This window comes from Staurois parvus, unplaced genomic scaffold (assembly GCF_062004578.1).
Source record: "Staurois parvus isolate SC_StPar_1 unplaced genomic scaffold, SC_StPar_1.0 ptg000934l, whole genome shotgun sequence".
Lineage (NCBI taxonomy): Eukaryota > Metazoa > Chordata > Amphibia > Anura > Ranidae > Staurois > Staurois parvus.
The window spans coordinates 270,954-295,187 of NW_028318730.1; the positions used below are offsets into that span (position 1 = coordinate 270,954).

Genomic DNA, 24,234 nt, shown 5'->3' on the forward strand with positions numbered 1-24,234 from the left:
TATGAATTTAAAAAAAAATAGTTTTGCCTTTGGATACATTTTAACTATGAAGCCAAAACAATACTATGATTACTAATTTTATACCTACTTAGGTTGGTCATGAAAAGACAGATGTCATCAAGACTGATAGGAAATAAAAAATCTGTTCATCTTGAAAGGGGGAGGGACAAAAACCCCAGAAAGAAATACACACAAACAGATGTGCACAGCAATGGTTAAAAGACTATGATTGGACTAGAGATAAGACACAGCAAAAGCAAAGACTGGGGGGGGGGACAACACTCACAGAGGGGGTCATAAAACTGTTGGATAATGGGTGAGGAATCCTATGTCCAAATGAAGGCCGTTATCTCTTGTATCAAATGGAATTATCATTCTTAGTTCAAAAGTTTTCCTTTCCTGAATAGATCTGAAATTTCCTTTAAGAACTAAAATTTTGAGGTCTTCCATAGTGTGGTCTGGTTGTGCGAAATGGTGTCCCACAGGTGTGCAAAAGTCATCTTCTTTATGTTCCTCGATGGACTCATCATCAAACAGTTTTATGACCCCCTCTGTGAGTGTTGTTCCCCCCCCAGTTGCTTTTGCTGTGTCTTATCTCTAGTCTAATCCTAGTCTTTTAACTATTGCTGTGTACATCTGTTTGTGTGTGTTTCTTTCTGTTTTTTTTTTTTTCCTCCCCCTTTCAACATCTCTCCTAACATTCTGTAGTAGTACTGCCTGGACCTTGAAGAAGGGGACATACCCAGAAAGCTTGTCCTCAAAATTGTATGTTAGTGCAAATAAAAAAAGTATCACATCAGTACTCAATTGTTTCTGTCGCAAATGCACTAATACGGCTACAATCACCTCGTTCATCTTGAAATAACACACATACTGGTTGTACCCAATTTAGGGTAATAAATGCATGCAGTATAGCTACAATGAAATCTTGGTTTTCTGCATACAAAAAGGGACCTGTTAGCTATTAATCTCAAAGAGGTTTTCCAACACATTGATACATTTATGTATAACAATCACTTGCAAAAATCGCCAAATGTATAGACTTTTAACAATGAAAACCAGCGCAAACCCACATGATCAATTACATTACTCAGTTTAAAAAAACATTAATGTGCTAATAAAGGTATATATAATAAATTATATATAAAATATATTGATATAAAAACATATATAAAAATTTAAAATTATAAGTCCAGTGACAAAAAAGCAAAGTGACAAAAAATCAAAAAAAAACCCCAGAAAATATAAATATAAATATAATTACAGTCCCGTGACAAAATTAAATCAAATTAAATTATAATATATTTTCCATTTGATTCTTCCGTGTTACTGATCCCTTCACCTTCCACCAGTGCAGAAATCAACATTAACCGCACTCACCAGATAATGGTGAGTCACACGCCTTTCAGGATTGTTAAGGGCTCCTGGACCCCCTTTACTTTGTCTGGGACCTCCAAGTACTCTTTCCTCTTATGTCTAGGTACCTCTTCTGCTTACTCCTCTCACCGAATCCCCCAAAGGAAAATCAGGAAGAAGAAAAGACCATAGCGTGATACCGCAGTAACTTCTCCTCAAATTAATCTCTCCAGACCACTCACATTCTTTTGCGGGATATAGCCCACTTTTTATTCAAAACAACAGCGATTCTCTTCAGAAATGGTCCACTTTTCATGTACACCGATTATACAAGGACCTCACAGTTTAGTGTGCAGCAGGATGGCAGACCTCAGCTACAGACTCTTCTACTTAGGCTAAGATGGCCCCTTGGAACCTTTTTTTTTACAAATGTATAGACTACTTACTTTTATCAGACCATGTATAGACGGCTTTAAAAATTGTCAGACAATCCATTCTAATGGGGTTCAGTTGTTTGTATAAAACAAATTATACAGACTTGAATTTTTCTTAAAATTTAATAGGGAACTACCACAGGAAATGTAGTTATGCCTCTTTTTTGTCAAGTGTATTTGAACATTTTCAGTGTGTAGTATTGAACTGTTTAATGGGATGTCCAGTTTTTCCAATGGCTTCTGATGCTGCTTCTGTTGATACTTTTTTCCATATAGATCCGGACACCCTTTAGCAAAGCTCCACGGGTCATCTATCCTAGAAAGGCATCATTTGGAGTTCAGCAAAACATTGCTCAAAGATGAGGTATAACAAAACTTTCTGATGCAAATATGCTGATAGCATATGTATTATCAATGTGTAAACATGAAAACTAAATTTGATTTTGAAGAAGGGGATACTAGAGACAATATGAGGAATATGAGGCTGGCAAAAATAAAATATGGAAAGAAGAAGGAACATAGGGACACAAGAAAACAGCAGACTAAATTCTGTTAAGGCAAAGCCAACTTTTACTTAGCATCTAGATAATTTGAAATGCAGAGAGGCATATAGCAAGGAAGGTGTAAGGAGATGTAAGGTGGGTATGAGTAGAGTTTTGCAATTTGAAAAAAAATTTCTCAGCACAAAAAACAAGATATTTTTGCAAAATTGTATTGGAGTAAATAAGGAAAGCTAAAGTAAGATACTTATGTTGGATCCAAAGGGTGCAAAGGCCTTTATATGGCTTCTGAGGGTTACAAAACCTCTTTCAACTATCATGGACAAGTTCTTGCGCTCAAAAATGGCCCTTTGTTAGCTACAAACATGACAATTAATATTGAGGCACAAAGGAGCTCAGACTTTAATCTGACCCTTCACTCTAACCCTAGTTCATGCCAGCACTGACATAGTGCTCACATGGCTTTGTTTATTAACAAAGATTTAGGTTAACATTATGGTTAGGTTTAGAATTAGGGTTTGGGTTAGCTTTGTTTGTCAACAAAACTATTGATCGCTCTGCTGTGCTAAGCAATCCGCTATGATGAGGTTTGAATCTAATTTTGATTACATTTTGGTGAAGGTGAAATCATTAATTTTGTCGCAAAATAAATTTCAGCTAAATCATTAGTCGCCTCCCTAATGGTCAGCGAGAATAAAAAGGGAATGTAGCTGAAAATGAGACTGCATTCTATACAGGTGTATAACACACTCAGCTACCTCAGGCAAACTCCAAAGATTTAAAATATAATTTAATCAGACCCTTTTATATCTTTGTCTTGCTGTGTAGCCCACATGAATCCTGCATGCATGTTGCTGCATTAGTGCTCATTTTGGATCCCATTGAAATTTATAACATAGAAAAATAGATGCAGGGTTATAAAGAAAAACAAGTTATACCTCCCATCATTCCAGATTTTAGAAAGGTTGCTTTTTATGTTCAGGTCCAAAAAAGGTTGGCAATTGTTAAAAGTGAGCATGAAATGTTAAACTGGGTGTAGGGTTTGGTCAGGCCAGGCCAAACTTAACAAGCCCTTTTTATCTACTTTTAATGGTTGGGAAATGTGCCAATAATTAAGAATGATTTTTTTAAATACATTTGATGATTTAGATTAACATGCTTTGTTGTTTGCAGCAAATAAACATCTACCAGAACCTGAACAGGAGACAGTATGATCATGCTATTCGTATGATGGATATTGCAATCATTGCCACAGATCTGGCTTTGTACTTCAAGTAAGTTCACCTTTGTAAAATAAACCTCCAAGTTCCCAGTCATTCAGGTGTGATTTGCGAATTGAAATTGCATCTAATGAATGTGAATGTCAGTGTCTTAGCATGTGCGATTTGCTGCTGTGCGATTTTATAAAGTAGTTCTTGCATTACTTTTTCTGCGGTTTTGTTGTGATTTCACATTCATAGAATCTAATGGAAATCACATTACAAATTGCAAGAAATCTCTGAAAATCCTCACAAGTTGCAATGAAGTCTTCAGAAATCACACCTGACAATTTTAAATCACAGCGGGTGACAGGTGACTAAGATTGGACAAAAGATTACATTTGTTAAAAGCCTACTTCCATGAATTTAAAAGATATCAAATTGTAATAAAACTAAGAACACGTATTATTCACAATGAATTAGGGAGTTACTGTTTTTGTAATTCACAGCTTAAATATGAAATGCACAGATATTGAAGTGATGCTTCAGCCAAATTGTAGTTTGAACTTCTGTCTGGTTTTTACTGATTTCTATAGTCCTTTTGTGGACATTTGCCCTTGCTTTCTATCCTAATGACACAACAGGAGGCAAGGGAGAAACTCCCCAATGGGGACAAATAGGAACGTCAAGCCTTTGCATTGCAAAAGTCTGTAAGGACTTACTGGTATCACTTTTTGCCTTGTCTATGCCCACATTTTTTTTTATATTCCATGGTATAGTGTTTTACAAGTCAAATTGGTGGATAAAGGTACAAAACGTCAGATTAGCATCAAGGCACTACTATTTTCCCATAGCTACACAGCTCTGAAAGTATGAGTAACAATACATAAGCAAAGCAATGCTCCTATGATCTGAACATTACCCTTCCATGAACTCAAATAATACATATATAGTTAATAATAACATGTACTCCTGTCACATACCGATTGAAACTGACATGGTTTTATCTCTCCACACAGGAAGAGGTCTATGTTCCAGAAAATAGTAGACCAGTCTAAAACATATGACAACGAGAAAGCATGGACGGAGTATCTGATGTTGGAGCAGACCCGCAAAGAAATAGTCATGTATGAATATGAGAGAGCTATATAATGACTCATTTATGAAAATGCGCCATATTTCTCCTCTCTTTTGGTATCTTTTTTCACTGTATACTTATCCTTTTCCTGTGCTAACCTTTTTGATACTCTACCTCCCTACTCCCCTTCTCAACTGCTCTCCACCCCCACTCTTTTTTTTTACAATTTACTCCTTACCCCTTCTCATTTTCCCTGAAGTTACTTACCTACCTCTTCCCTCTTAGATAGCCTATCTGCCCCCCCCCCCTCCCAACATAATCTGATATTCAAGCTCAAGACCAGTTATCAATCCCTACCCGTAGAGATACTAACTACCCTGCGTTCACAATCAGAGCTAAATAGCACCCTTGGAGCAGACACAGTCTTCTTCATATCTGTCCAATCCTTTCTGCGACCTCTCATGTGACACAATATCAACATCCAACTAACAGGTCTCAAATGTCAACATCTGATGCGAGAGATTACACTATTGATGTGTTATTGATTATCTATGCTCTTGTACCATAAAATGTATCTACTATTGAGAAGGAAATACATGTACAAATACAAAGTATATGACTGTAGAATTACAGCTAAACTTTTGCAATATCAATAGATTTGCAACTTCTGTTCCTAAAATAAATTATGAGATTAGCATTTATGAAAATGCAAGTTATTACACTGGAGAAAAAGTTGGGAAGTTGTGTAGCACTACCCCCTTAGGAGTTGCAAAGAGATTTGCCCCCCTATAGTCCTGCACAGCCAGGCAACACACATTTTCACACAGGCTTTCATCCAGAGTCAGAAATCAGTCCTTGAGCTTTCTTTTTGTTATTTTATATAGGGTATTTTAACTGGGATAGGGCTAGGGGTGTACAGGATGCCCACATGTACTGATAAACTGAGAGCAACTTCCTGGAACTATTTAGAAGCCTTCACTGCAATACAGTCTCTGGAAGTATCCCTGAACAGGGGATCTGGTGCCTGTCGCTTTAGGAAATGGACAGTCCCAGGCAGGTGGTGAATCTGGTTTTCCACCAGAGTGCTCCTTCGCCTATCCGCCCGGGGGTGCAGGGGTACTCACTCCTCTCCTGTACCGCTGATGGGTTGGTGGCTGCTACCAGGCCTTCTAGCTGGGCCACTCCTTCTCTGCTGTACAGGTGGTCCTTGCTCTGGGGGCCAGTGAAGTTCTGAGATTTCTTCCTTTCCAGCTCTACTGCTGTAGGTGAGTTCCTCTCTCCATCTGGGCCCCCTTCCAGGCTTCTGCCTTCAGCCTCACATCTTCCTCTCTATCTCCCACCCAAACTCTCCCCAGCTGAGCAGACCTACTTACTTTTAAGGGTTGTCCTAACCCCATGCCAAGCCTCCAATTGGGGATTGGCCAGGATCCCTCAAGAGTACAATACAGCCACTCCCCAGATCCACCCTCTGCCTCCTGACCTTCCTCCAAAGCTCTAAAGCAGGGGGAAATTCCAGAGGGGTGGGCCTGCACAGCCTCTCAACCCTGACTGCAATTTGAGCTCTTATTGCACCCATGCTACTACTCAGACCTCCTCTCTAACAATCAGGACTCTAGCACCCCCTATCTAACTAGGAGGGCGCTACAGTTGTCCTAGCAAACCAGCTAAATTTCCTCCCTAAACACTTGATTCATAATTGCCAACATGGGTAACCTAATCTTCAGTTCTTTTTTTATTCCTTGTTTTTATCAGCCCTTGCCTACACCAGGGTCACCAGAACTAGTGTGCCCATTTTGGCCTAAACTTATGAAGAATTTTTTTTTTAATTGAATATGTTTTATAGCAAAAAATGTCAAAAATATTGTTTACGGGAAAAAAATTACGTAAATTTCATTTATGCACGGCGTTGCATGACCACGCAATTGTCAGTTAAAGTAATGCAGCGTCATATCGCAAAAACAATGGCCTGGTCAGGAAGGCGGGTAAATCCTCTAGAGGGCAAGTGGTTAAAATGCACCTTTTAGGCTCGGAGATTGCCAGAACCCCTTCAGTTTCAGGTTTTCCCAGTTTCTGGTCTGCCATGATATCATACTCCTGTAGGGCATGAATCAAACTTTCAGTACGCCTGGGTGTAACTATTGTGGCTCAGCTGAACCTGTGACTGACTGAACAAATGAGAAAAAAGATGAAAATGACATTCTTGATGCCAGCAAGTAAAGAGGTAGTTATTTTACAAGTCCTAACATGTCAACAGCATTATTTAAAAAAAAGTTTAAAAATCTTTATCACTAAAAAGCAGTCCTTGATCTTCGGTCAAGTGACTTTGCCTAGTCAGAGATGATGTCTATGGTCTGCTGCAGGTAGGAGGAAGAATTTCCTCAGTCTAGGGCTCATCCCCCTAGGGATCAAACTGCAATCAATGTATTGTGAAGTAAAACAAGAAGAAGCGCACCAACCTTGCGCATTACCTCAGTAACCAAAATTTATTTAGTAAAAGAATGGTACTCACAAACAGCAAATAAAAACAGACATGTAAGTCCTCCCAGGAACTTCAAAGGCAAGAGGCCAGTGTGAATCCCATCATGGGGGTAGCCACTCAGTACAGCTGACGCGTTTCGAAGGTCATGCCTTCTTCCTCAGAGCTCTGCCTGTTTTTATTCACTGTTTGTGAGTACCATTCTTTTACTAAATAAATTTTGGTTACTGAGGTAATGCGCAAGGTTGGTGCGCTTCTTCTTGTTTTACTTCACAGTTCTGTTTGGGCTTCCCCAGCCTTGGTTTGGAGCTGCACAACCTTGTATGCCCTGGTGGTTGCTTTGTTGGGATTTGATCTACTCACCACCGGCCTGGGTCCCGGAGCGCAGGAGAAATTGCATTTAGTCCATTGCAATCAATGTATCTTTGTAGTCACAAGGTCAGAGGCCACAGCAAAGGGCTGATCTGTATCTGACTTGTGAGTACAGCCAATTACTGCACAGGCTCTAGGTTTTACATAATGTGTTATCTCTGAGCCACTATTTCAGTCCAAGAAGTAGATGCTGTTTCTGGGAATGCCTCAACAATCCTGGTGCTATCAGCCTGCAGATGAAAGCATTACCAGGGGGAGTACTGAGATGTCTGGGAGGAGTAATCAATACCTGCAACTATTACACTTCACATAGAATGCAGTATTTGGTTTCTTTTTTGGATGAAACCTATATACTTCTGAATTATATCATTATTATTTAGCATTGCCTAAATCTGTTACAGCAATATTCTTGCAGTTTATACCAACTCGGATTTTTAATAGCTACAAGTTTATTAGTACATAATATGTAACTATTTTTTTCTATGTAGGGCAATGATGATGACAGCCTGCGATCTCTCAGCTATTGCAAAGCCATGGGAAATACAGAGCAAGGTATAGATCTTGAAAAAAAAAATGCCTGCAACTGATGTAGATAAAGCCCCGCATACACGTTTAGAATATCGGACGAAAGATTGTTCTTTTTTTTCTGCATGCTAGTCTCATATCAAAAGTGAAGAGGCTACTAAAGTTACGAAAATTCTTTTATGATGGAATAAAAATTCTGAATCATGTAATGTATTTGTATTGTATTTTTGGCTGAATACTCTACTTGTTAAATGAAATTCGTACGATTCGGTATCGTACGAATAAAATCTTCGTGCTTGTACCTTCTATTATTTTCAGATGATTGCTGTGTACTGATGGTCAGATTATCATACGATTGCCTTAAAAGCGGCATTTTTTATATGATATTCTGATTGTGTATATGGGGCTTAAGACAGACTATACACATAGGGATTATATACTAAAGTTGGTTCACTCAGATTCTGATGCACTTATGCATGGTAGCCAATCAGCTTCTAAGCTCAGCTTGTTCAATTAAACTTTAGCAATAAAACCTGGAAGTTGATTGGTTTCCATGCAGAAGTAATAAATAAACCCCATAGTGCTAGGACAGGGGTAGACTGACAACTCATGGGGCCCCTGGGCAATAGGGAATCATGGGGCCCCTTTGTCCTTGCCCACGCTCAAAGCACACCCAAAAAACCATATACAAATGTACCAGGGGCATCTCATGGGGCCCCCTACTGACCCCGGGCCCTCAGGCAGTGCCCGAGTGCTCGAATGGTCAGTCCGCCCCTGTGCTAGGAATATATCAAACCTGGAGGCAACAGAATCTGGAGGAACAGTTCATGTCAATCAATCAGCTTCTATCTTTAACCTGTTCGGTTAAACTTTGAAAATTAAAGTTATTTTCTGATTGCTTGCCATGCTCAGCTCCTCCAGATTTGATAAATTTCCCTCACTGTATATATAATGTAAAAAATATACAGTTTATACACTTTATTACCTTTAACTGAAAATTTTATATATGGTAAGGCAAAAGTAAATGGCACTTCGACATTTCTATAAGCACATGTATATGGGGCATTTGATTACCAGGCATGCAAAGCTGATCTGCAAAATTGTTATTTATTTAATACACAAGATTGCCTTCAGTAAGTATACACACTAACAATACAAGTGTTTTGTCTAGCTGTCGGAGGACTGTTGCATTCCCACAGTGGGCAGTATTTATGCGGAGTGATTATTACTTCCAAGACATAGGCTAATTATGCAGAGCCCACAGAGAGAAAAACATTGCAAGGTCAAGCACATTCTCAGACTGTATTTTTCCATAACATCATATTTTCATGTTTACAAATCTGGTATATATATACTTTTTTAGGTATTTAATTTAGTAATAGTAATATATACTACTCTACAACAGTTCACTGTATACTTTTTTTTTCTTTTTAAGAACACCTCTAGGCAGGTTTACAGAAAGACTCCTTACATCACATTTGAAAGACAGGAAATCATTTTTGTAATTCAGCTATTTTAAATTGTTGTTATTTGAAGTCAGGTGTACAGTAAAGCTGACCATAGACAGATTGAAATTTCCTGAAAGACCTTTCTGAACCATCCAAATTTTGATCCATCTATGGGGAGGCTGGTTGTACTGAAGTCAATCTATCGATCGATTTCAGTACAATAAGACTGTCATTTCTTTTCATACAATCACAGTAGTGCACAGTTGCCAACAGTTAAAAATTTTTTTTAGGGGCAATTTTTTTTATTGTATGTCCAGAAAGCCAGTGTAGGTGGATCGGATCACACACACCTACGTGCACACACTCTGCACCCCCCCCCCCACAACACACACTCTGCACCCCCCCATATACACACACACCCCACACACACAGACACACACACTCTGCACCCCCCCCCCCACACAAACTCTTTCTCACAAATCACCTCTGCTACACTATAGAGCGGCATCTGGCCGGTCCACAGCCGCTCTGACAATGTGTCCATCATTGGTGGTCCTGGTGTGCATTCTGGGCTTGGTCCTCTCTGCAGCAGCTTTCTCTGCCTTGCACGTGAGGAGGAGGACGCTAAGGCGGGCTGGCGCAAACACCCCTGGGATGTCCACACCCCCTCACATTAACAACCAATCAGCATGGGAGAAACAGCCACATGACTACCTGTCTCTCACTGATTGGCAGTCCCAGGCAGGGGGAGTTCAGAGAGGGAGGGCAGAGGATCGCAGGGAGGGGGGAAGAATATAGTTAACACATTGCAGTACTAGAAGCCACAACTGCCGTGGCCGGCGGTCTGTGACAAAATAAAACCCGTCCGTGACAAAAATCATTTTCCGTGATTTAGCTCAGGACAAAGACTGTATGTGACAAATGTCAAAAATCCGTGAGCGTCCTGGGCAATCTGTGACTATTGGCAACTGTGGTAGTGATCATTGTATTCAGATGGTGGAGAAACCTCCCACTGTCAGAATATACAGTCGCAAGAAAAAGTATGTGAACCCCTTGGTAGTACGTGGAGTTTTGCATGAATTGGGCATAAAATGTGCTCTGAACGTCAACTAAGTCAGAACAATAGAAGAACACAGTCTGCTGAACATAATACTACACAAACATTAGCTGCCATGGTTTAATTGCACATAACATGTAAACATTCACAGTGCAGGGAGGAAAAAGTATGTGAACCTTTGGACTTAATAACTGGTTGATCCTCCTTTGGCAGCAATAACCTCAACCAAACGTTTCCTGTAGTTGCAGATCAGAGCTGCACAACGATCTGGAGTAATTTTGGACCACTCCTCTTCACAAAACTGTTTTAGTGTAGCAATATTCTTGGGATGTCTGGTGTAAATCGCTCTCTTAAGGTCATGCCACAGCATTTCAATCGGGTTGAGGTCAGGACTCTGACTGGGCCATTCCAGAAGGCGTATTCTGTGCTGTTGCAGCAATTGTTTTGTTGAATTACTTGTATGCTTTGGGTCATTGTCCTGTTGCATCACCCATCCTCTGCGGAGCTTCAGTTGGCAGACAGATGGTCGTACGTTTTCCTGCAAAATGTCTTGATAAACTCTGGAATTCATTTTCCCATCAATAACAACAATCCGCCCAGGCCCTGAGGCAGCAAAGCAGCCCCAAACCATGATGCTCCCTCCGCTATGTTTTACAGTGGGGATGAGGTTTTGATGTTGGTGTGCTGTGCCTTTTTTTCTCCACACATAGTGTTGTGTGTTCTTCCCAAACAACTCAATCTTGGTTTCATCTGTCCACAGTATATTTTGCCAGTAGTGCTGTGGAACATCCAGGTGCTCTTTTGCAAACTTCAAACGTGCTGCAATATTCTTTTTGGACAGCAATGGCTTCCTCCGTGGTGTCCTCCCATGTACTCCATTCTTGTTTAATGTTTTCCTTATTGTAGATGTGTCAACAAAAATGTTAGCATGTGCCAGAGATTTCTGTAGGTCTTTTAGCTGACACTCTGGGATTCTTCTTTACCTCATGCAGCATTTTGCGTTGTGCTCTTGCAGTCATTTTTACAGGACGACCACGCCTAGGGAGAGTAGCAACAGTGCTAAACTTTCTCCATTTGTAGACAGTCTGTTTTACCGTGGACACATGAACATCAAGGCTTTTGGAGATACTTTTTTAACCCTTTCCAGCTTCATGCAAGTCAACAATTCTTTATCATAGGTCTTCTGAGAGCTCTTTTCTGGGAGGCATGGTTCACATCAGACAGTGCTTTTTGAAACCAGTAAACCCAAAACAGGTGTGTGTTTTTTAAGGGCAGGACAGCTGTCAGCAACACATCCAATATCCTCACACTGACTGGAGTCAAGGTTGGCTCACTCCTGGCTCCAATTAGCTCTGGGAGAAGTCATTAAGCTAGGCCCTCACATACTTTTTCCTCCCTGCACTGTGAATGTTTACATGTTATGTGCAATTAAACCATGGCAACATCTAATGTGTGTGTAGTATTATGTTCAGCAGACTGTGTTCTTCTATTGTTGTGACTTAGATGACGTTCAAAGCACATTTTATGCCCAAATCATGCAAAACTCCACGTAATCCCAAGGGGTTCACATACTTTTTCTTGCAACTGTAATAGCACGGCGGGAGGGATTCCCCCATTAACACTGACTGTGTTGATGGGTGAATTGAGCAATTTTCTTCCTTTCAACCCGTGGTTGAAAGAATGTAAATTCCATAATGTTTGGCCAGCCTAAGAGTACCTGCTCTTTAATCTGATGGCTTGGAGGGGTTGGTACAGGGGTCAGCTTGCAGGAGAGAGATAACTTGTCTATCAGATAATGTTAGCAGTCAAAAGAGAAGAATGGAGATGAGTCAATAGCATATAGTCTATGTCAAAATAATAGTGCCTCCTCAAAATAGTTGTCAACCTTCCTATGTCATTCCTCTATAAGGCACACAAGAGTGGGTGGAACATAAGACTTTGTGAATTATGTAACAAACACTTTGCATAAATATTATATAACAACTTATTAAACTGTTTAACTGGAACTGCCCTTTGATTTATTAAAATGTTTACTTTGTAGGTTGCTTTGTTGGTTGCAGCTGAATTTTGGGAACAAGGTGACTTGGAAAGGACTGTTTTGCAGCAAAATCCAATTGTAAGTATAATTTATGAAGAACTGTGACAAAAAAGGATACATTTTGTTAGCTAAGCTTTTGCAAAAAAAATTGCCGGCTGCCATGGTAATGCAATTGCTTACATTAGGATGTAGTACAGAATTAAGCTTTTTTTGATTATTAAAAGAGAGCACAAGCTTTCGTGTTAAAGTACAGCAAATTATTGTACTGCAAATATTTATTTAATAGCACTACCCCCGCAGGAGCTGCTTAATAGATTGGGTTCTCTATTTTTCTGCCTCAACTCAACTGAGAACAACCTCTGCCCCACTGATGCACCAGGTTAAGCAAATGGATACTACACTGGTATTGGGAGTACACAACCAGATACCCTGCACACTACTAAGGTATCAAAAAGCAAACATCAGGCTGGTTAGTGGTAAATGAACCCAATATATTGCCATGGGTTGCAGTAAATAGCAGCATGCACATAAATGAGTAAGTAAAGGATTAGGTCAATCCCAGTTCACTAGACAATATGTTCACTAGGCCAGGCCTTGAAATTTCCATTCGCCTGCTCGCCAATTATGGTGGGGGCGAGTGTGTCCCCCAGGGCCGTCTTGCTGAGCAGGCTCGGAGCTCAGGCTGGATCTGTCATTGGCACTGGGAGCCGTCAGACTGCTCAATAGCTGAGCGCAGTGAAAGCAAAGGAAGGAGTGTGTGCTGTGCACTCTGCCTCCCCCTACAGCCCAGTACTCGGCTCTGTGAGTGAACAATGAAGTACTGCAACTTTTTATAGGGGTAAGTGTGTGTGTGTGTGTGTGTGTGTGTGTGTGTGTACGTGTGTGTGTGTTTCTGTGTTTCTGTGTATGCATGTACATGTGTCTATGTGTATGTACATGTGTGTATCTGTACATGTGTCTGCATGTATGTACATGTATGTGTGTGTGTGTACGTGTCTGTGTGTGTGTACATGTGTCTGTGTGTGTGTATGTACATGTGTGTTTGTGTGTATGTATGTACATGTGTCTATGTGTACATGTGTCTGTGTATGTATGTACATGTGTCTGTGTGTATGTACATGTGTCTGTGCATGTGTATTTCTGTGTATGTACATGTATCTGTGTGTATGCGTGTCTGTACGTGCCTGTGTGTGTGTATACATGTGTCTCTGTGCGTGTGTGTACATGTTTCTGTGTGTGTATGTATGTACATGTCTGTGTGTGTGTACAGGTGTCTCTGTTTGTGTGTGTTTCTTGGTGGCGAGTAACTCTTAAGGCCTGGCTAGTAGCTCAGGACTTGAAATTTTAAGCCTTGCACTAGGCTATAGCAGCATAGTTCTATGCAGCTAAATTAGAGTAAACCTGGTAATCCACAAAATCAGCAAAAAGTAGTGGCTTTAGAAAACAGTTACAGCAATGTTAATCAATACTGTGATAACTCCTCTGTAAACAGAAGGTTATATCCACTTTAGAGTGCCCTCTATATGAATGGCAGCAGTTAAATTTAAGACTCCCTAAAGAGGTACCTCTTACTATGGACAATAGGCAAAGTTCTTGTGCAGCAGCTATCTGAGTGAGCAGTCTTTAGCCCTAGCTCTTCCTCCAGCTAGCATTGGGGCCCAGGCTTTACAGTGGTGCACATGAGTACAGTCCGGGTAAAGTCTGCATGCAGTAAATAATGCTGCTAGTTAGCTGTCCAGTCCCTTGGTCTCCTTGCAGCAAAGAGAAAGTTCCTCGGTATTCAGGAGAAATAACAACTTTCTGTTCTCTTATAACTGTCTCACATTGGGGATTGCAGTCGAATGGTCCATAGACTTCCATAGTAAAGTTTATTCCCCAAACTTCGCCTCCCATGATTCAGTGCTGCCAACCATCATGTCTTTTGAGCTCCATTTGCTTGTGAGCTCCCCATGGTGGATGGAGGTAGTGTTAACCCATTCAGCCTGAAGTCCTTGGAGACAGAAAAAGCACTGCAGCAGTGTCCTAAATCACTCTCTCTGTCTCTAGACAAGCACCTGGCTACAATATAATAGTGAATGCAGCAATACTATGCACTTACAGGTAGCAACCAATCCAATTTCAGCTTCATTGTTTAGTTTAGACGAGGGGGTCTTTAAACTAGGACCCACAGGTCACATCTTGCCCACTACAAAATGTAATATGGCGCACATCGACTACCCGTAAAAGCACACTGGTTGGCTAGCAGTGCTCTGTGTATTGTAATATGGGGATTGGTGCATCCACTGCTAGCCAACCATGACCCTCATCCAGTGCCCCTGATGGGCAATTGTGGATGTAAGAGGGGACTCTAATGGGCACTTCTTGATGTAAGGTAAGATGCTGATGGGACACAATGTGACTCTTGTACTGGAAAAACAAAACCCCTTAATGTAGATAGACCAGTAAAGTTGCTTTGTGATTGGTTGTTGTGGGCTTTTCTGCACTACTAATGGGTTTACATTTCAAGAGTGGAGTGGTAGAGCGAAATAGTTTTAATGTATAGAAAATGGAGAAATATACATATTTCATAGTATGATTTATTGTTTTGCTATAGCCCATGATGGACAGGAACAAAGCTGATGAGCTTCCAAAGCTGCAGTGTGGTTTCATCGATTTTGTCTGCACATTTGTATATAAGGTATGTCTTTTATAATGTGGTATGCTATAATTTGAGAACACACAATAATGGATACAGCTCTGTTTTTGTATAGGGCTCTGTGTTTGAAAAGGAATTTAAAAAATGTGCAGGTTATCACAGATACAGTTCTTTAGTAATACGCAATTTAAAAAGTTTTTTTTTTTTAAGACAGGGTCTGAGCCTAGGGTGACACGGCCATCATAAGCATCAACTAGTGGACATTTAAGTATACCTACATTAGTAATGTATATCATTTGGGAGAGATTTACTAAAACTGGTTCAGCTATGCATAGTAACCAATCAGCTTCCAGATTTTATGGTCAAAGCTTAATTGAACCAGCTAAAGGTAGAAGATGATTGGTGTGCTGCTATTTTAGTAAATCTCCCCCTTTGTTTTTCTCACAGTTACTTTACAGACCTCAATTTTTATGTGAAATTGGTTGATTTAGTGCTAAAAAACCCTGCTCCGTCAGGGGAAAAATGAATTCCTTCCTGATTCTCCAGAAGGAAATCAGATATTCCCTGGATAAACAAATTACAAGCTTTACAAAATCCCTTTCCAGCATAATGGTATCATATCATGATTTCATAAACAGTATGTGACATTTGCTAGTACTTTTAAAATGTATGTCAAGATAAAATAACAAAAAAAGTCAATACATCTCTATAATTCTGTGCAGCTGCTTTAAAAATGCTGAATTCTCTGCGAGACTACAGAAAACCTCCTCATACATTATACATTATGGAAGTTAGGAGAGGGATGATAGTCTGTATTCCAGCACGATGGGGGTAAGGGGGGAGGGGACCCAGGCAGGGCTGATAACACTGCTTGGCACTTCATAAAAAAGCAGCCCTTTCAGCTCACTACAGGAAGTTAGGAGCTTATTGGATTTCTGGCAGAACCAACAGTTATTTTTCTGTGCTCAGTTACTCCAATTCCTTCTCTCCCACCCAACACAAGCTGCATATTTATCAGAATTTTGCAGTTTCAGCCCATCGCCTTATTTACATCCTGTCAGCTGACTTTTCTTTTCCCAGACTGGCCCCCACCAGATTTTTATCACCCCCCCCCCCCCCCCAGGGCCGGTAGCATTAGCAGGGTGGACCATATAATGGGTTTCTGAAACCCAACCCAGCCACCACAGTGCACACAGCTACAAGGATAAAATGACAGTATTTGCACCCCAAGATCAGACAGGCTAGACCTGCATTGGATCCTCTTGGGCATCTATGAAGCCATCTCCTGATTGACTCCACCTTCAGTAGATGGCCCTATAAAAGTCTATATAAGATATGGCCTGCAGGATGTAAGCAGTGCAGCTGACAAAGGATGAGAGATTTAGTTAAAGAATATGTAAACTCAACATTTAATATTCCTAATATGTGCCTGCTGTGCTATGTACTATATGAAAAAAATTATCTTTGTATTACTTCCTTTGTGTTGAATATGTGGAGTTCCTGCCAGTCCCTTTGCTGTCCTAGTAAAAATTAACTACACTAGGCAGGATAACACAGCGTGGTCAGTTCTCTAGCTGTGCTGGGAACTCAGTCTGCTCTCCTCCAATGAGCAGACATCTGCTTACCTCCTCCCCTCCCCAAACCCCTGCACAGCCTTTCACTGGGAAGTCCAGTGTGATGTTGTGTCTCCTTTCCCAGCTCTTATGCAGCTGAGAAAGGATGGAATGTGATCCCATTTAAAAAAAGGGGAAAAGGTGTTTTTAATCTTTATATATCTATACACAAATGCTTTGCCTTTCATTTCTGTTTTAAACTGAATGGGTTGTTTTACAATGTGTGGGATTACAATCACTTTAAGCATTCATCTGAGTGCAGGTTGCTTTACTTTAGATCATGTGTAGTGGGCAGACATTATTGCTGTATGTTCCATAAAAGCCTAAGTAAAATTTAATTGAAATATTAATGTAGGTTCATGTCTACATCAAAATTAATTTTTTTACATTGCTATACAATATCATAAGGAATGGTACCCACCAACCTATTGCTTGTTGTTTGTATTATTCCAGGAGTTTTCAAGATTTCATCCAGAGATCCAACCAATGTACGATAGGATTTTGAACAATAAAAAAGAATGGAAAGCTTTGGCTGATGAGTATGAGGCAAAAATGAAAGCTTTGGAAGAGGAAAAGCAAAGGAAACTAGGCATTCAGCCTGCAAAACCAGGTATGGGTGGGTTTACCCTAGTTTGTTCAGGAAAAAGTATTTCTTCTATTATATCACAAATACAAGTCCAACAATTTCCCATTATTGAGGCTCCATTAAACTGGACCTGGAGTGACATCATGTATAAAGTTTTCTACACAATTTCTTTAATATGTATGTAATATTTTTAGGAAAATTATACATCTAAACATGTCAGATAAATATAAAGATTTCATTGTCATTTCCAGCCAGTACTTGGAGCCCGAGGTTCTTTTTTGCATGCTTTTATTTAGCTGAGAAAACTGGTTTGCAGAGTTCAACAGCTCAAACTGAAATTTACACACAGTCCATAGAGCCATGGGAGAGACTTGTCGATCTCCCTGCCTGCTCTGTTCAGACAGCCATGAATTAGAGAAAAACAGCCCAAAAGCAAGCAAATGTTTCTGTTCTTTCTATTTAGTAAACCCATAACTCTACACCAGTATCACAAGAGCCCCTTGTGTTAAATGTTTTTTTTTTTTTTGGAAAATAATGATGACATCAATTGTAAAAAAAAGAAGATATATACTGTATATTAAAACATGCATAAACCTGACTCTATGCTAGTATGAGTTCCCTTTAAATTATATGCTATGAATGGTTTATACTACACAAGGCATAATTATCATCTTCTTGTCTTTGCAGCCCCAGCAGCTACAGGAAAAGAAAATGGTGGAAACGTCCCAATAGCCGAACAAGCACCTCAGTCCAAAAGCTGTTCTATCTTATAAGACTGTAAATATTTTCTTTCTTTTTTCACCTGTTTTTGATAGGCTATTAATACTATCAACTAGCATGCTAGACCTAGGTACTGTGAAGCATGCTTTGCAATTTGTATAAAAAGATCACATTAAATATCACCCATATGTGAAAATATTTTATTTTATAGTTGAATATCACATATGTTTGCCTCAAATACTGTGTATTCTTGCTGACTGAAATAAACTATGAAGCTGCAATCAGAGCACTAAGAAGTAAAGAAATAGTAATTTATATTACGTTTGACTGCTGTCAGCACTGCTGGTGGAATTGCAGCCATATTGGCTGCAAAAGGCAAACACCTGTCCAATATCTTTTTCTAGTTTTGCATAGCCTAAGGAGGAATTAGAACCTCCATCAGGTTGAGTCAATCCAATCTCATTTTTTGTCCTGATGACCATTTTCATGACTCAGAGGGAGATCCATTAATATATGGCTTTCAACATTACAGGAGTAAAGAGGATATTATCCAATATTTGTTCTGTGGATAGCTGCCAAGGGTGGAATTTACCCTCATTTTTTCGCCCACTTCCAGGTATATCCCTAGAACAGGATTTAATTGGGACATGGACAGTCTTGAAAACCTGGTAGAGATTCTAACCCCTCCATGCTCTAAAAATCCACAAACTAAGTTTTGGTTGGAGTCCTGCTAATAAATTTGTCACAATTTACTAACCAGGCAGGCGAACTGAGCAAGAATTCAAACAGTTGTTTGTTTTATCTTTAAATAAGGATTTTTTAACATTTATCACTGGTAAAACAAATATGTAATTTAGAGCACAATGGATGTCATTAAAGGTTTATTGGATGTCCTTCAGCAGATGTTGCTCTCAGCCTCCTTTTCGTCAGACACTCTCCTAACTCTTTTATGCACCAGCAGCATAAGAAAGTGTATCACATGCATTTCAGGGCTTTATCCAATCTTTAGTGTTGCTTTTAGGAGACAGACACCAAGGAAGGGGGTAGCTGGGTCTTTTGTCAGCTTGAGGTCCATCACCACTCCCTTCAGCTAATCTCTTTCCCTAGCTGTGCCTGAGATAGGAAATATTTTAGCCTTGTGACTTTGTCATGGGGCTGAAAATGAAAAAAAAAAAAAAACTAAGGAAGCATGTAAGTGATACAAAATATGTATTACTATTCTAAGGCAACCTTTTGCAACCACGGCTCCTTCAGAGGTTTCTAGGGGTTCCTTGAGCAATTTCTGACTCTTATGATAGAAACCGCTGACAGCAATGATCTATTAAGCTATCTACAAGAGGGATATTCTCCCCTTTGACCACAAATGTAAGGAGTATTCTCCCTATTGACAGGCTGACTTTAAATATACTTTTTTAGAAGTAAAATGAAGCAAAAGCTCAAACAGAATCCATCCAAATTGCAATGATTGCAGATGAATTGCTTTGTTTCAATCACAGAGAATAGCCTCAACTGCAGTATGAAACCATAAATATTGTGGGTGATTACAATGCTGTGATTGTAATATGCATGCTGTTATGCTCTGTTTCATAAAAGCTGAAAATTGTAAGTGGATTCAGTATGAACCTTCTGGAAATCATGTTATTGTGTATTTTTCTGAATAAACGATGATCAGCCTACGTGAAAAAAAGTCTGATCTTTCCACAATCAGCCAAGAAATCTTACTGTATGTAAATAAATATTCATTTAAGATGTGTGCACTCTTTATGAGAAAAATAGCTATATTAAGAGGCTAGAATAAAGCAGGAGCATCTAATTTTGTATACATTAAATGCAGGCATCTTTCATTGCATTGCCAGACTGTACTTCCCAGGTTATCTATAGGTAACTATGGTAGTGTTCCACTATAACCTAAGCAAGTACTTAATGTACATGGATCCCAGTAAAGCCAACAGTTTAAATGAGATTTTGAGCCTTATAAAGGAAAGCATAATACAGGTTAGTAGAATATACCAGTTACTTGTGATGGTCTATTTAATTGATTTTTTTTTCTCTCTGTGCGTTGTGAATACATGAGAAAGGTAGTAGTTGGTTATTTTTGTCCCAGCTCTCTGTAGTAGCAAGTTCGACTGTGGGCAAGGAGAACTGAGGTGGCTTTGTCCTTACTATTTTGTGAGTGGGCAAACAAAGCTCATTTATAATCAAAATGTGAAATACACGGGCCTTTAGGCAAAATGGAATTGTCAACATCATCAGGAGATGCATACACCTGTTTCTGTTCCTATTACAATTCTTATAAATGATAAGAAAATACTTCATACTACAGGACCTAAGGTATGACTACAAGAAGTGCACTTGCTAATGGGCTCACAATGTTTTCGGATTCGAAGGTAACTCCTATTCCCCTTTGTTTACCACATCCACTGAGTGCTACTTCTCTGCCCCAAACATCTATCATATCATTCTATGACCTGTTTTTCAAGCAATAGTAGGCTATAAGAATGTGTGACACTGCTGAACTTGAGCATAAATGTAGTTTGAAACTACAGTATAGAAGGAAGATGTCATTGTTGGAGTCCCATAAAAGCTTAAGAAGCCTTTTATTATCACTGCAATATCGGTATCAGGCTAAATCTGATCAGGACCTACAGGAAACACAAATATTTTAGACTTTAGGTTACCCTAGATTTTATTTTATCCAAAAAGCCCAAGTTGCTAGTAGAAAATCAAACACTGCAAAGCCTTTCTTCTTGTACTAACTTTGAAGAGCACTGAAAATACCTCTCTCTATAATGAGTGAAGGCTCGGTCATATTTTTTATTTATTATATTCCATTTTGAATTACAGTCCTAATTTTAATACACCTCACTCAACATGCTAAACATGAGCAATGAGCATTGCCACTACATGAGCAAAATAATTTTACTTTAATTAAAACTCCAGCTCCAGTAAAAATATCCTCAACATCTACAGATGTTGTAAGGATTTTAGCAAACTTTATTAGCAATTCCAACCTATTTCTAGGAATAATACTCCACATCTATAGATTACATTAACTGTAAAGCCATTTGAACTTTTGGAAGTTTTTCAAAATTAAATGAGAGGTTGTACAGGAAAGGTGTCTGAGTGGGAAGTGTCAACCTGTGTAGTACCCAAATGCAAATTTCCCTCCCAGCTCACTCATCTGCCTAGTAAATACAGCTTAAGGAAGTGTTTCTAATCGGGTGATCAGGAAATATGCCACATAACGACACCCCAAAAAAAGGTATCTATTGTTTTGCTAAGGTTTTAGTTGTAAATTTGAACATTGGGGGGGTCGTTCAAAATCTGGTGCACCTCTGCATAGAAACCAATATAATTCAGGTTTTATTGTTAAAGCTTAATGGAACAAGCTGAAGTTAGAAGCTGATTGGCTACCATGCACAGTTTTAGAAAATCAACCCCCCATGTATTCTTTCTTGGGAAATCTAACACAGCCCTTGACCGGTACATGAACCAGGAAACGAACAGGAATCTGTGGAGTTTTTCAGTTAGTGAGTATTGTAAAATGCCTGCTGCAATTTAATAGAATGTCATTAGAAATGAGTGTTGCTATCACAAAAAATTGCAGAGGACTTACAAAGAGGTTTTTTAGCTTTCTATGTTCTGCTAGGGAAATGTTCCTTCCCTTCCTGTCCTGGAGATTCAACAGAAAGTTGGTGGATAGCTCTTCAGAGTGAGGGGTTATTCCGGTCTTAAGTATTTGTCATTGGAACATTTGTCTCCATTGGAAGAGTTCCCTCATCTCTATTATCTCCTTCTTCTCCCATCTCTTCCATGAGATATCTAAATAGTTTTTTTCCTGTACTTTCTGTTCCAGTGACAATGGTCATCAGGACAAATCTGTATGCTGTCTGGGTGAATCTCCCCCCAGAGGGCACACAGATGACAGCCAAAATTTAACAGGGGTTTAACCACCCCCACTCCATGCAAAATAATTAAAAAAGCCTTTATATATGTGTTAAGTGCTGTTGCAAATTGATGAATCAGGCTATACACTAGATCATAATGACAGGGGCAGAGGTTCAAATTTTGATAGGTTCATAAGGGGAGAGGGCCCACACATAACTGCTGCGTACTCTTCATAAGTGTGATCATAGGTGTCAGTTACCTGAACAGAACCTTGAAGTCTGGTATAGCACCTATGAATCTGAACTTTTTTTAAATTAATAAAAAAATGTAAAAACATTTTTAAAAGAATAGATTGAATATTCAATCAGCAGCTGGCCACACCAAGTCCTGCCCACTGATTTCTCGATGACATCACTGCTTCTGTTACTAAACCCCTTCCACTGTGATCTACTGTGATCTGCAGAGTCTGGGAGGGGGAACGTGTGAGACATAAATAAAGGAGGATTTGGATCAGTCAGGAGAGGTAAAGGGATATTTTATGTTTACTTTATGAAAATGAATTGTACTTTAATATAATTGAATTTAAGAAAAGGATTTCAGTCTGGTGAGGAAGGTCCGTCATAATCTGTAAATACTGGGAGGTAACAGTCTGTCTGCTATATCCTGTATGTTATCCAGAAAACTGTCCACTTATTATGTAGTTACTTGTATATACATATATGAAGTTAAGATTGCTTGAGAAGACTGTGTGATTTTAAGATGTTGCAATCTGTAAAATTGTTTTACAAAAGAATAAAATGTCTGTCACAAATGGATTATGTAGACTGTTTCTTATATTAATAATTCAAACTGACCTTTATTATTCTATCAAAAAAGGCACCAAACAAAATTAAATTAGTCTGTGTTCTAGTTCTTAAACCCATATTAATTTAAATATATTTAGCTAATTTTTCCATCGGCTAGATTATATTATTGAAATTACAACATTAATACTGCATGTATATATAAAGTTGTGCAAAAAGTTTGCATACCCTGGTAATATACAGTATACATGATTGAGCTAGCAAAACACACTTTTTTATTTCTTATGGGAGTCATATTCAACTGTAAGTCATAACAGAATGGTACAATCATAAAACAAGACATGGCAACAAGTTAACAAATGAAATGAGCCCTGTTCAAAAGTCTGCATACATATGAGGCCCCAAATTCCTATAGGTAGTATAGCTGCCCATTCCTCTTGGCAAAATGCCTCTAGATCATGCAAAGTCTGTGGTCATCTTGCATGAACCACATGCTTGAGATCTCCCCAGAGTGGCTTGATGATATTAAGGACAGGAGACTGTGATGGCCAGTCCAGAACCTTCACCTTTTTCTGCTGTAACCACTGGAGGGTCAACTTGGCCTTGTGCTTAGGGTCATTGTCATGCTGGAAAGTCCTAGAGTGTCCTGTGCGCAGCATTCGTGCAGAAGAATGCAAATTGTCTGCCATTATTTTCTGATAACATGCTGCATTCATCTTGCCATCAATTTTCACAAGATTGCCTGTGGCTTTAGAGCCCCCCCCAAACATCAGAGAGCCACCACCATGCTTCACAGTGGGAATGGTATTCTTATCACTATAGGCCTTGCTGACCCCTGCAACTATAAAGCTCTATTTTGGTCTCGTCACTCCAAGCTACAGTGTGCCAGAGGCTGTAAAGCGTGTCAAGGTGTTGTTGGATATTTTGTAACCAGGCTTTTTATATGGCATTGGCGCAAGAAAAGGCTTCTTTCTGGCAACTCGACCATGCAGCTAATTTTTGTTCAAGTATCATTGCATTGTGTTCCTAGAAACAACCACGCTGTCTTTTTCTAGAGCAGCCTATATTTCTTCTGAGGTTACCTGTGGTGTTTTCTTTGTATCCTGAACAATTCTTCTGGTAGTTGTCGCTGCAATCTTTCTTGGTCTACCTGACCTTGGCTTGGTATGAGTGATTTTTTACTGACTGGCATATTCAAGGCTTTGGATATCTTTTTATATCCTTTTCCATCTTTATAAAGTTCCTATACCTTCTTACACAGATCTTTTGACAGTTATTTTCTGCCCCCCATGGCTCAGTATCTAGCCTGCTCAGTGCATCTAGGTGAGAGCTATCAATCTCATTGACTTTTTATACACAGCCATTATTTGCAATTTAAAAAGCCAAAGATGTGGGAAATTAACCTTTGATTGCTATTTTAATCTGTGTATGTCACCTTGTGTGTCTGTACCACGGCCAAACATTCCAGGGTATGTAAACATTTGATCATGGCCATTTGGGTGATTT

General features: G+C 39.4%; 1 protein-coding gene across 2 annotated transcripts in view; it reads left to right on the forward strand.

Annotated features, from left to right (window-relative positions):
• Positions 1 to 22,740, forward strand: part of PDE6A (phosphodiesterase 6A) — a 120,126-nt gene extending 97,386 nt beyond the window's left edge. The window contains exons 15-22 of one of the 2 annotated variants that reach the window (XM_089656753.1): positions 2,067 to 2,154; positions 3,464 to 3,564; positions 4,509 to 4,616; positions 7,904 to 7,967; positions 12,487 to 12,561; positions 15,077 to 15,160; positions 17,185 to 17,347; positions 18,005 to 22,740. In XM_089656753.1, the coding sequence (XP_089512879.1) occupies positions 2,067 to 2,154; positions 3,464 to 3,564; positions 4,509 to 4,616; positions 7,904 to 7,967; positions 12,487 to 12,561; positions 15,077 to 15,160; positions 17,185 to 17,347; positions 18,005 to 18,090 (769 nt within the window). In that variant the 3' untranslated portion in view covers positions 18,091 to 22,740. The remainder of the gene's footprint in view (positions 1 to 2,066; positions 2,155 to 3,463; positions 3,565 to 4,508; positions 4,617 to 7,903; positions 7,968 to 12,486; positions 12,562 to 15,076; positions 15,161 to 17,184; positions 17,348 to 18,004) is intronic. The other variant, XM_089656752.1, reaches the window with a different exon arrangement.
• The last annotated feature ends 1,494 nt before the right edge of the window (positions 22,741 to 24,234 follow it).